At 41.4% G+C, this 13,388-nt stretch overlaps 1 protein-coding gene across 4 annotated transcripts in view; it reads left to right on the top strand.

Annotated features, from left to right (window-relative positions):
• Nucleotides 1-9,846, top strand: part of UNC5D (unc-5 netrin receptor D) — a 484,491-nt gene extending 474,645 nt beyond the window's left edge. For all 4 annotated transcript variants that reach the window (XM_045821390.1, XM_045821389.1, XM_045821388.1 and 1 more), the window contains one exon: nucleotides 3,755-9,846. In XM_045821390.1, coding sequence (XP_045677346.1) covers nucleotides 3,755-3,959 — 205 coding nt within the window. In that variant the 3' untranslated portion in view covers nucleotides 3,960-9,846. The remainder of the gene's footprint in view (nucleotides 1-3,754) is intronic.
• The last annotated feature ends 3,542 nt before the right edge of the window (nucleotides 9,847-13,388 follow it).

The raw sequence follows: 13,388 nt of genomic DNA, 5'->3' as shown, positions 1-13,388 counted from the left end.
ATATGGCATACCAATTTTCCAAAACTATCATAATGCATTTGCACATATGCAAGCAGTAACATAATTCAGCTGAGGAATAGCCTATTGCATTAGGGTTTTAGGGCCTTTTATGTATTAATTATTCTGTCATAGATGGGTAAATGTAGTTTCATTGGATGTCTCTTTATCACAAAGTTAATTGAATCATTTTTAATAAGGCTGACACGCTCCTATATGTGTCTATTGAAATGAAGTAGAATTTGAGATTTGTGTGTAGTGCTGAGCCAGCACCCTTACATAAATTCAGAGAGTAAATCTGAAGCAGGCTTGGGGAACACGTTTCACTTGCTCCAATATGTACAGAAACCTGTGCCAAATGAGTGTTGGGTTTCTGCCATTACCGATCATTTCGCTTCCTTTAGCCCTGGTGCCGTCTCTACAAAGCAGGACTTTCTCGGGACATTTCAGAACCGTGTGGCTGGCAGAAGCCATTCTCCACTCTGCTAACCTTCCCACTCACCCCCATGGATTTATCATTTATTTTTTCTAGCCGTTGCATTGGGACAAAGATTCATTAAAACCTCCAGAATACATCCATCTGTGTGCCTGTCCTAAAGTTTTCATACTGTGTTTTTACTTATGCCCGGGTCTCCCTCCTCGCCTGTCCTGAAATGTCATAGGTCTAGAGCAGTTCCGGAGGAGAAGCTGCCAGAGTGTTGGAGGCAGAACCTGCAGCGCTGGCGTGCAGCAACTTGGACCCTCTAGGCGCTTCTTTTCAAATGCAGCACAAAACAGAAAGTTTAGTCTCCTCCCCTCTCAAACAGCTGTCACCTCTGGAAATGGAGACTGGGCTGTGATGCGGGGTGGGGACAGGGGTCCGCACAATGGCCTCCGGGCAAAATCTGGCTCACCCCCTGCTCCCTACAGCCCGGGAGCTAGACAAGGCTTTACACTTTTTTAAGTGGTCAGGGAAAAAAAAATCAGAGAAGAGTAATATTGTGTGACATGCGAAAACTGTATGATGTTCAAATTTGAGTGTCTCTAAAGTTTTATTGGAACAGAGCCATGCTCCTTCACTTTTGTGTTGTCAATGGCTGCTGTCACTCTCATGCAGAGCTGAGTTGCTGGAGAAACCAGCAACTCATATGAGGTTAAGTTATAAAAAATATTTATCGGGCCATTTACAGAAATATTTCTCAATCCTTACTATAGAATAAAGTATGACTTCGGGGTTACTAGGATCACAAGAATTCCGAAAGTCACTCCCATAGGACATAGGCCACGGCTGTTAAACAGCAAATATACAAAATATAAACTCTCACTGAAGTGATGACAAATCTGCGCTGCTTTCATTGTCGTGCTCGCTGGCATTCTTTTCCTTTTTGAAATGAAACTGGAGAGGGTAAAGTAGTATTTACCCATGTCAGGAGCAAATGCGTGTCCCGGGGTCATTATTCATACAAAGTGCACGGGAAGAGACTGTCACACGGCCCACCCGGAATTCACCCAGACCTGCTCGCGCAGTTTGCCTCTTCCTCCGGTTACTGCCTTCCGCCTACATGTTGGCTGGGGTGTGTCTGTTTACTTACAGACCTGGTGACGTAACAACTTCCCTACAAACATATCCCCATGACCAGGAAGAAGAGACAGTAGTCAAAACAAAGTTCTTAAATGAGAGAAAACACAATCCCTTCAACTACCCACACAAGACTGCTTTGCCATTTCTATTAGCGTAAAAATAAATAACAGTACTCGATTCTAGGGCTGCTGGGGTGGAGGAGGGGCTGGAGCTGGAGAAGGAAGGAAGGAAAGGTAAAGACACTGGAGAACATTTTTAAGCTGGCCTTCTCCCTTTCTCAATTAAAGATTCAGATGTAGTGGAAAGCATATATAGTACCCTGATTATTTATGCTATTTGGCAACCCACTGGCTTTAAGCAAACCCTTAAGACCTTTGAATAAACCAGAACTTCATTCATTCAAAAAGTCCTGTGTATTGCTCGTGAATGATAATGTGCCGCTAAGAGCTTGTCTTCTCTTGCAAGCGCTCTTCACCGTGTGAGTCTGCTTTGTGATTGTATGCTGAGTGTGCCGGTGGAAAGGAGTGCCACCCTCAATGCGGGCAACTCTTGGTTGACTCCAGAAACTCTTTTCAACTTATCACAGTTTTACCAGAGGTGACATTTCTATCCCCGCTGTAAAAAGTACCTGTGAAAAACTGTGACCTTTAATACTTTGTGTTGCCGTAGTCTTCATCATAGCAAAGTTATTATCCAAAAGGTTACCATTTGTTTTCACTGAAGATCCCATATCATCTGGAAAAAGCTCATGCCAATCACTCAGCCACTGGGTATTGAATAAACGCCTGTCACAGCATTATAATAAGTGCTCTTGCAGAATCAGAAAATTATTAGCTATGAGCCTTCCCCTTAAGTTGTCTGCAGTCACACTGGAAAGGCCAACCACACACACATGAATTATATAAGCATTTTACTCACATGAAAATTTAAGCACAAGCATAGAAAGAGTAGAGAGAGGAAATAAATCAGTTTGAGCAGAGAGATGAGAATTGAACCAGGTTGTAGGAGTGTAGGATATCGATGAACAGATGATAAAGAGAGAGAGTGAGCATTCCCAGGGAACAAAATAGGCTGACTAGAAGTAAGGAGCCAGGTATTACCTAAGGGAGCATGAATGGCTGAAAGGACAAAAGAATACTGAGTAAAAATAAATACATGTTGCCTGATCGAGACTGAGGGCAGACCAAGGAAGACACTGAAAACAGGTAGATAGCTGATAATTGAAGAACTAGGATGCAGGGTATATAAGGGTTTGGATGCATAAAGAGCTTTAAAGCTTTTGCTGTGATTTAAGCCACGAAAATGATAGAGCATAAATTAAATAGAAGCACTGTGGATGGAAAAGAAGGGTGAATCTGATGAGTATGTCACAAAGAAAGAAACAACATAAAGGGAAAACCCAAAAATAAATGTCCTAGTGTGAGATATTGGAATGATAGTGGTAATTATTGAGATACATATTTATCATCCGCAGATTGAGAACCAATTTTGAGGCATGAAGACTATGCATATAAATGTATATATAAAAATAAATATTATATATAATATATACATTAATTATATATTAATTATATATTACTATATATTAATGCCTATAATTATGTATAAATTTCTGATGTGTTAAGTTTGAGGATGAGGACAGATACCTAACTAGAGTGATTCTAAGGCCATTTAAACATTTATAACCGGCTAACATTAACCTGTCAGACCAGAGGTACAGATCTAGACACGATCCACTTAGAGTATTCACTAATCCACTTAGTACGTGAGCCTACTGAAGAAAGAAGAAATCAAAGATAAAAAAATTGGCAGCCCTTGTGTTTACCAAGGGGAGAGTCAAAGAGGGGTCAGCTATTTTGAAAATATAGAAATGAGTCACATAAGCTAATTAAATAGAAATTTTCAAGGGGGATAATCAGGGAGAAATATACAAACACACAGAGCTCAGGGAAGAGGAGGACTAAGAAAAGAACTGGAGGATAAGAAGGTCATTGGCAGTATTCCAATGTACAATTGCGGTTCAGTGTTTGGTTACAAACGAGACTCCTCCCAGACCTGCCTCGGGAGCTTTGTACTTTTACTATAATAATATCCGTTACAGTTCATTTCTAATTTCCTTATAGTGATTTTTATTTCTACTTTTATTTCTATACTCATTTCTGTTTTGTTATTCTTTTTATTTAACTCTCTGTCTAGGAATTTATCTTATTTTGCTACCCAAAGTAGCCCATCTGCTGTCATTTTGAACCTGTGGGAAGCTCGTCATCAGCATGATGGTGACCTTGACTCCCTGGCCTGTGCCCTTGAAGAGATTGGGAGGACACACACGAAACTCTCAAACATTACGGAACCCCAGCTTGATGAAACCGACTTCAACTACAGCAGGCAAAATGGACTCTAGTCCCCTTCCTCTCAAGAGACAGAGTGATAGCCAGCTTCGGGACATTTGCTTTAAACTGAAGAAAGAGGCAGCTTTCTGCCCCAGTGGCGTTTGGGAAATTCAGCGTTCATTTATAACCAGTGACAATCCCTGGTTGGAGAAACTGAATTTAGTATAGGTAAAACGTGTTAACAGGGAAGAGAACAAGCTTTCTTAAATGAAAGAGGGCTCTCCTGTCTCCTTTGAATCCACACATGGGTTAACACTCGATGAACTTCTCAGAGTTGGGGTGGCGAGGATAAAAGTGAGGGTGTAACTAGACAGAAGTAACTGTGGGGAAAGATGAGCTACAGAAAAGCTGGGGAGGCAGAGAACGAATAAGTGCATGTTTTCAACAGGTTTTTAATGATGTGCCCGAAGAGCCAGCTAATTCTGGTACCAGATCGTCGAGAGATTTCTACCAGCTGGCATCTGTGATGTCGGCAATCACTGTAAAACTGGCTTTTAGAAGTGAAACAGAGTTACCAACCCATTTGTAGGACTATAACAACATCAAGGAGGGCATTTAGAATTCAGAATCTGAGTACATCACACCAGCACCAACCAGTTCCTTATCTATCCTAGCCGCTTAATAGAGACAAGATCCAGAGGTAAGACACACCACAAACTAGTTCTTGCAGTAGATCCCACCTTCACTTTCTTCAAAGATAAATCCACCCACAGTTTCCTTCCTTACCCATAGTAGAGGAAAGGTTTCAAGCACCATAGACTTTTCAATATGGAAATTTATTTCTTCTCACTCAACAAAGCAGGGCCATCTCTGGTCCCAGTTAAGCCACTGGAATTGCAGAGTGCTGATAGCACACAGCTTATTACATGGATGTGGAGATGAGAGAGGTCAAAGTAGGCCCGAGGCAACACGAACTGCAGAGGCCACAGACGTCCAATAAGCTGTGATTCTGGGATGCGAGTGTTTCCCCACTTCTCTGAAATGGCTGTTATAAGGGATGAAGGGGCTTTACCGTACTTTCCTATCCAGGTTCTTGACATTTTCTAGCCTTTGGTACGACATTATCACCAAATATCTCCACAGGGCCATGGGTCCCCTCCTCCTGCCTCTCGGGAAGTTAGCAGATAGTCTTGGCACTCAGTGATACTGGAGGAAAGAGCCCTTTACCACAATGTCCTGGAAACCACACGCACTGTTCGGGGAGCCTTCAGGCTCTGGTAACTCGACCTCACCAAGTATGCTTTCTCTATAGCTCCGTGAATGTCCTGCTTTCTGTTTTAAATAAGAGGCAGTGATATTGTGGAGGATTAAAATCCACAGATAACTCATGACCCCATCTTCACACTTGACTTCATCTTTTATCCTGTTTAATCATTTGTGACAAGATGTCAGGATAGACCGAAGATGCAAAGATCTGCTTCTGCTCATCTCCTGGTGGATGCTTCCATTAGCTGTCCACAGTCGGGACAACCAAAGTCAAGGACCTAGATTAACCACAAGATTTATCAGCTACTCAGCAGTTGGCTACATTAGAATAAAATGAAAATATACAGGGAATGGGAGGAGTACCTGGCCTTGGAGATATTAGTTTTTTAAGCAATTTTTTGTAGATCCCATGTTTAAAAACAAATGTTGTGAATCTCCACATAAGTGAAAAGAAGACTTAAGATAAATTTATGACACCATGAGTAAGGCTTTGAAGAACCCTTGAAGGTGTTGGCCATTTTCTAACTAATGTGTGGTATGTATGGGCATGACCCTTGTATTTGATAGGAGCCTCTGCTACGTGAAATTCAAAAGCATCTTGCTTTTCTCAGGAACCAAAGGCATATAACGTGGACCAACCAAGTCCTCTTAGAACTGTCAAACATTTTCAAAATAGCACATCCAGATCATGAAAATACCCTTTTGCTAGTGTGCTCGACTTGTTTATTCATTGTAGGGAACAAGAGAGAGAAAGCATGGAAGTTAAATCCTGTGCAATCCCTGATATAATTTCTGAAAGAAAAACTAGTGGAAGTAGCTGGTCAAGCATCCAAAATAAACTCGAGATTAACTGGCATGGGTGGTCTGCAGAAAGAATCTGCATTAACTGTTGAATAATTAGTAAAAAAAAAACACACATTATCAAGATTGTTAGTATCCTTCTTGGGGAACTTTTGTTTTAAACCATCCTACCCTTTTCTCCTCTTCCCTTTTAATTGGACTTATAACTGTTGAATCTACTCTGTGAATCCACACAGATCCTTTTTAGATTTTTGATACATTTTATATTTTAGAAACATGAAATTTTTTAATGTTTTTCCTAGAATCTGTCTAGTTTACTTTAAGATAAGTGGTTGTAATCAATCCCTGAATATCTGGAATTTCCTCCATAGATTTTTTTGGTCTGAGTGTTATAAATGCACTTCATCATCACATCATAGGGTGACAAAGGAAGCAATTCACATAATTCACCTCTGATTTCAGCCCAAGGTTCAAATCCATATTTCAGCCCATTTTGCTCCCTCTTTACATTTCTTACTGATTTCTGCTAGGATCCTATGTAGGACATCTACAGAAATGTATGATATGCTGTGGCCACTGCATGTCAGGATTGTGCAGTATTTTACAATAACATTCCAAAAAGAACCCAGACCTGTGAGACTTACAAGCCAAAGTGTGTGTGTGGGGCGGGGGGAATGGTGGCAGGGGGCATGAAATCACAGATCACAGAGACTTAACCGACACTGAAGCTGTGGTCACTCATCGTGAGCTAAGCCCCATTCTAGCTGAATGTTTGCCTGTCAACACAAACTCCCCCTCTTGGAAGAGATTTACTCATCAGTCCAAGCTCTTACTTTGGAAGTCCTATTGTCCTAATGCAACATGAAACAAGAAATTAAAAGTGCCTGTTAATACTTGGTAGGCTACTTAAAATTTTTACAAAACATCCCACTTAATGCCAAGTCTTTCAGTTCTCAAGGCATCTATTAGTCATGCTTTAAACTTGACTTAAAATCATGCCACCCAAATGGTGCACTTCACAGCTGCACCAGACTCCAACACCATAAAGGTAATTTACAATTTTTACAACATTCCTTGTGCAGTCTTTGCAGTTTACACTAAAATCTTTTAAGCCAAAAGGAGGCTCACTCTATGGATTTAAATGCAAACTTCATTTACTGGTGCAGAAAGGCTCATAAAACTCAGTTGTAGTCTTGCAAAAATTTTATTGGTCTTTTTGTAAGAGATGAATAGAAATTGACACAGTTCTCTTTAAAGAGGGGAACTTTTTTCCATTTTTTTTATCTTCAACTGTAGGTGATTTCCTTTGCCATAGCCCTTACATATTTTTCCAGTTGACTTTGAGAGGGCATATCAAGTCAGATAACTAAAATGGGGTTCTTTTTGGATTAAAAGTTCTGGATTTATTGCAACTATTTTCCCTAACAGAAATTCTCGACATCGGGATTGGTAAGCAAAGGTAGAATAACATAGTGGTGTAATTGGTTTTGGGTGGTAGCCTCCCCTTGTCAAACTTCTGGCAAATCGACCTATGAATTTCAATGTGTCCTAAAATCTTTCGATGTGCTTTTGTCTTTCCTTTTTGCCATTCTTCTCTCCAATTTCTTAGTCCCTCTGTAAAGGTGTTGAATAATATAGCCATCAGAGGTGCTGAAGGTGACGTTTTCTCAGAGGTCGTTGTTTCAGACCCGTGGAGGTCACAGGAACCGGGAAGGAGCTGAGAAATGTGCTTCTCTGGCCCGTTGTGTGGCACATTTTCATTCATTTTCCTCATGAAACATTGCCACGTTCTGAATCCTTAGCAACTCCCATTGACTGGACCGGAGGTGACATCCATAGCAAATGGGAGAGCCAAATGTTGTCATACAGATAGTGACAAAATTTTATTAGCCCTTGGGTGTTTAGTTGCCATAGCTCTGTAACATTTGAAAATTGCTGCTTTAGCCAAAAGCTGAATGACCACCGTTTTTCGCAGTTTCCACTGTTTTGTCTGCATAGAATTTTCCTGAACTACAAGCAAAAATGTATTTTGTCAAATGTCACAAAGTGAAAATGTTACTACTCTTAGACGTGCTGCATATTTTGTGTTTTTACTTTCCAAACTCTTTCAAAAGCTGCAGTTACAAAGCTGTTTGGCTGTATCGACAGCATGTGGTGTTTTTTGCAAAAGCAGTTCTAGGAGAGCCAGTGTCCGCCACGGACTCCTCACATCCCCCCCAGGGTTGGCCCCGAGAAGCGAAACAGCAGTCTGGTGGTCGTGTTCCTTCAGAAGACAAAAGGGGGTGGAGATCGGACCTGGCCGTTAGTCACTAGTGTGTCGTACTGTGATCTGAAGTAGGAACTGTCACTCACATAGAATAATTGTGGTTTTTGAAGCAGCTACTTTGCATTTTCCTTTTGCTGTGAAGATCATGGATTTGGAATGTCCTCATGAGATGGGCCTAAGGCAGTGACATTCAACTTCATGTCTTAGAACCCACCCTTCATCTGAACCCAAAGATTAAAAAAAAAGGCAGTAAGCTTCATGTTCATGCCTAAACTTAAAAGTATCCTCCCCTACCCCTACTACTAGTTTGGCAGGGGGTACATCTTTTCTTCCAAAAATGTTAGAGCCTGGAATCATAAAGTATCACTAAATTTGATGATGTAACTCTGTGTGAATGGAAATATTATGTTAAATACTCTTACAAAAGGCATGATTATATTGAAAATGTCCTTTTGCCTCAAATTTTGCTAACCCCCAAAAGTATTTCACTATTTCAAACATTATTTATATACAAATTCCAAAATTGGACAAATTGGACAATTCTCTTCACATTTGATATGGGAGGTAGAGCTTTAACTGTGGTTCTGTTGAGTCTCGAAAAGGGAAGATGGTCTTTGAGGGAGTGTGCGAGCAGAACAGCATGTCTTATGACCTGGTGCAGAGACACCGACCAGAAACAGCTCTAATTAACGCTAATGCCCCTCCAGCGGGGAGGTCTGGTGATGCTGAGGGGAGATCCCCCCCTTACCAGGGGCTTCAATCTAAGCCTCATCAGAGGTCACTAAAAAATCTCAATCTCAAACTCTCTCCAGGGCCTGTCCTAGATTACGTCGGTCAATTTGACTCAACACTTATCTATAAAAGGTGGGAAAAACTCAATCTGTGGGAACTTTCTGATCAGGAAATGAATTCAATCCTTTTGTAAATTGGACTAAAGACTGACTTAAAATTTCCCCTTCCTCATAACTGATTCAATAGGTACATGCGACCCCTCAAGTGTCAATCTAGAAACATTGCAAATATAAGCAATTCGAGGAAAATTTGCATATTCTACTGACCAAACTTAAAAAAATACAAGTAATTATTCACCTCCATTTCTGTATGGAAGAATTGTAGAACAGATTTTCTTTGGTTCTATTCATTTGGAGAAGGTGCACGGGTGGGGTGGGGGGAGCGGTTCTTTCACGTGATTCATATCTCAGCCCCATGCCACTCTCAGCTTTTATTTGATGTGTTCAAAGCCAACAGACAAACAAACAAACAAAACTTCATTTGACATGAGGCTGAAGGAGCGAGCACGCCAGAGGAGAGGTTTGGATACAGCATAGCCTTGGCTTCATACCACACTTTTTGTGCCTTGTATTATCAATGTAAATTCTGAATGTTGTACAGTGAATACTTGGATGGACTTCTTAGAAAAGGCTGCACTGGCTTCTTTTCCAGCACATGTACATATCTATAAATATATATACATATATATTTGGTAATGCCAAACAGCTGTGTTATATTGTATTGAACAAAATGGACGGTTTGGATGTTTTATGTAGAGTTTGCAAAAAAAACTGGATGGCTACAGACTTTTCAAGGTAAATGTACAGACGTAAATTACCGCTTATCAGTTATTTATGAATAAAGAGTCTTTTATTGACATTTTGGGATACTCCATGAGTGGAACTCTGAAATCCCAACGAGAACTGCCCTGTATATACTTCCTGCTGTACCCCTGCAGGAGCTGGAACACCCCCCACGTCAAGGACAATCCCCAAATACCTGTTAACATATTAGACCTGATCTCTCCTCTGGCCTCAAGAAGGAGACACTCTGAGGCTTGGGAAGCAAAGACGAGATTATCCCGGTACCTTCCCACCCCACCCCGACACAAATGCACACAGCTTCCGGGGGATATAGTGTGAGGTGCCCTGAGCTAATCCTGGCCCTGCCCCCTAAGTGAGACAACCATTCACCTTGTGCCTCTACAGGCGTGGATTATTTTTACGGGCTGCATGGAAAATGTCCCACCTCTTCATGGGGAAAGGTTAAGAAAATAAGTACAATGTTATACATTTCAGATACATCCTGAGTCAATCTGTCTGAAATGGTTTTAAAATCCTTGGAGCTCCCAAATATTCAATAATAACTATTGGGAGAGCTGGTCAGAGCCCATTGAAACAGTGCGATCTTCTCAAGGATGGTTTCTGATCTACTTAAACTAGTGGCTGTGAATTGAAAAGGTTAAAAATTGCTTTAGAGATATGATGGATCTCTGAAGTGGGCGAAGGGGAAGTACATGCACCATTTCCCACATTTTTGGACCACGTGATCCACTTTTTGGACCACTCTATGGAAATACTAGGAACGGGTATGAATATCCACAAAGTGGCTGTGAGTAGCTCCAACTGTCATTTCTGACCACTTCATATCACACAGGACATTAAAGCTGGCTAATGTATATTTTAAAGTTACTGGTAGAGAATTGGTTTTAATTAACTACGCTAGGTAGATCACTGTGATTAGGCAAAGCCAGACCAAATTCGGCTGGAGCAAACACATCCAGTTCCAGCTGGTCAAACAGACTGACTAGAAGAATGCTGTGGCTGACTTCAAGGTCCAGCTGTGACTCGTTCATCCAGATGAAAACTTCACAGATCAACTTAAACCTGCAATAAACTGTTCAAAATAGTTTTTAAAGTCTTTTGTTAAAAATATTTTATCTCATTAGGAACTAATTCTGAGTGATTTAAGCTACTTTGGGCTAATTTATATTTGTCCTATGTAGCCAGCATTGGTTATAATTTGATCTAATTTATTCTAATAGGGGTAATTCATTCATTAAAAATATTTATTAAGCATTTACTACATAGTAACCGAGTCTGGATTCAAGACCTATCATTTAGCATTTGATATCAGGCAAAACACTTGACATTTTTGAAGATTAAATGGGAAAAAAATACGTAAAGCCCTCGGCACATTACATGGTACCTAGAAAGCAAGCAATGACTCCTCAAAAATAAGCTTTAGTCTTTGTTTAAAGAGGCAGCACGCACAGTAGTTAACAAAACATTTTGGATCACCGCAAGCTGGGGAATCACAGTCTGCTATCCTCCAGACACGTGACTTTAGCTAAGAAACTCCTTATCTTTACAAGAAGGTAACCACAGCAAGCTCACCGGCACAAACTAAGTGTTCAAGAAGTAGCTCACTGTCTTCTGCTTCACAACCGGGACAGCTCTGAGAAGGCTGTCCTTGGGCGACTCTGTCCTATGGATGTCACGGGGTGCCCTTAGAGAAGACTAAGTCGTACTCGCCCACAACACACTGGGCTCTCTGGCACAGCCTAGGCTCCTAGGCCACCAGCCTTACAGCACGTTACCGCACAAAACAACACGAGATTGACTCAAACATGAGAAAAATGATACAATCTAGAGACGTAAACACAACATGTATGAGGCTGCTACTGGCGTAACACAGCATACTGTTTTACAGCACTTATTTTTTCAGAGTACCCTCTAAAAGAACAACGAAAAGTATAGTAAATATATAAACCAGTAGCAGTCATTCATGGTCATTATGAAGTATCGTGTACATTACTTCTATGTGACTGGCAGCACCAGTAGGTTTATTTACACCAACATCACACAGACTGATTTTAAAAGAGAAATACCTTGAGGCAGGTGATGATACAAACACATATTTAAACAGCGTCTACCACTAAGACAAATAACACTTTGTCTAGCAGTGACTTTGCATGGAGTAGATGCTCTGTCAATGAGGTGAGCCCATTTCTGCCGTTTTTGATGACACGGGGGCCTTAAAAACCCGAGAGCGTGCACAACGTAAACACGAAAGCAGTTGCCTGGGCACCATCGCCTGCTGGGTGCCAGACCCTCTGCCACAGGTCAGGCATTCACACACCAAAGACATGGACTCAACCTTTGAGAAGCTTCCTCTCTCGGCACCAAGAGATTACCATACCATCCACCAAGTGTTATGAGAGGTGAGCACACATTGATGAGAGAGAATAAATAAGGAGCATTAAGACCAGGTTGTGTGATGTGAGGAAAAATTACACGGACAAGTTGCCACTGGGCTAAGATAGATATATTTAAAAAATAAGGATATATTAATATAGTTATTTCTAGAATAACACTGTGTAACAAACCCCTTCATTTGCAGCTTCCTATAACCATTTATTATTCTTACAAATAGCTGAGTCAGCCAGGAGCTCCTCCAGCTCCGAGCCTGGCTTGGCTGACCCCAGCCGAGCTCACTCAGATATCTGCAGTAAGCCCGGACGTCAGCTGACAGGCTCTCCCCAGCTGGCCTCCTCACGTGTTTGGAGTTTTGGCCAGAACAGCAGGACTCAGCTCTGCTCCATATGCCTCGTGATTCAAGAGGTTAGGCTGGGTACATTCTCATGGGAAAGGCAGGGGAAGAAAAGTATGCATACGCAGAGTCTTTCGAGGTTTAGTCTCAAAATACCATCATTTCTGTCATATTCTTGTAGCCAACATAACACATAATATGAGCCCCATTCAAGACACAGGAAAATAGAGCCTCTTGGTGGGAAATGCTGCAGAATCACAGGACAAAGGGTGTGGATCCAGGAAGGGGTGCAGAGTTTGGGCCGTGGTTTCAATTTCTCCATCTGAGAAGAATTCGTCAGATGCGAACAATGGAGGAAGAGCACGCAGACGGGAAGTTTGGCGTTGATAAGTGTGTAACTCGGGAGAGCACACTGTACTTCACGTCTCTAGCTCTTACAGCCCACGGGATCTTCTACAGCAACCCTTTCCCAATGTCTACGCTATGCCATTAGGTACCCATCCTATGGTTAGCCATGCATGGGAAAAGCTGAATTAATCACCTTTACAGAGATTTCTTTGTTGTAAGACCTCTCAAAGTTTTGCACATAACAACGGTCGACACTTTCTGGATGGGGCAGTCCTGCCTTATTCACAGGGATATGTTCAAAGGACCCCCGCCCCCACCCCTGCCCAGTGGATGCCTGAATCTTCAAATCATACCAAACCCTTTATATCCTGTGGTTTTCCCTCCACAGACACACGTATGGTAAGTTTAATTTATAAATTAGGAACAGTGAGAGACTAACAGCAACTAATAATAAAAAAGAACAAGTTAACAGCATACTGTAATGAAGGTTATGTGC

Source organism: Phyllostomus hastatus, unplaced genomic scaffold (assembly GCF_019186645.2).
Source record: "Phyllostomus hastatus isolate PE091 unplaced genomic scaffold, TTU_PhHast_1.1 phas_scaffold_46, whole genome shotgun sequence".
NCBI classification, from domain to species: Eukaryota; Metazoa; Chordata; class Mammalia; order Chiroptera; family Phyllostomidae; genus Phyllostomus; species Phyllostomus hastatus.
This window is presented reverse-complemented; position numbering and strand designations above follow the sequence as displayed.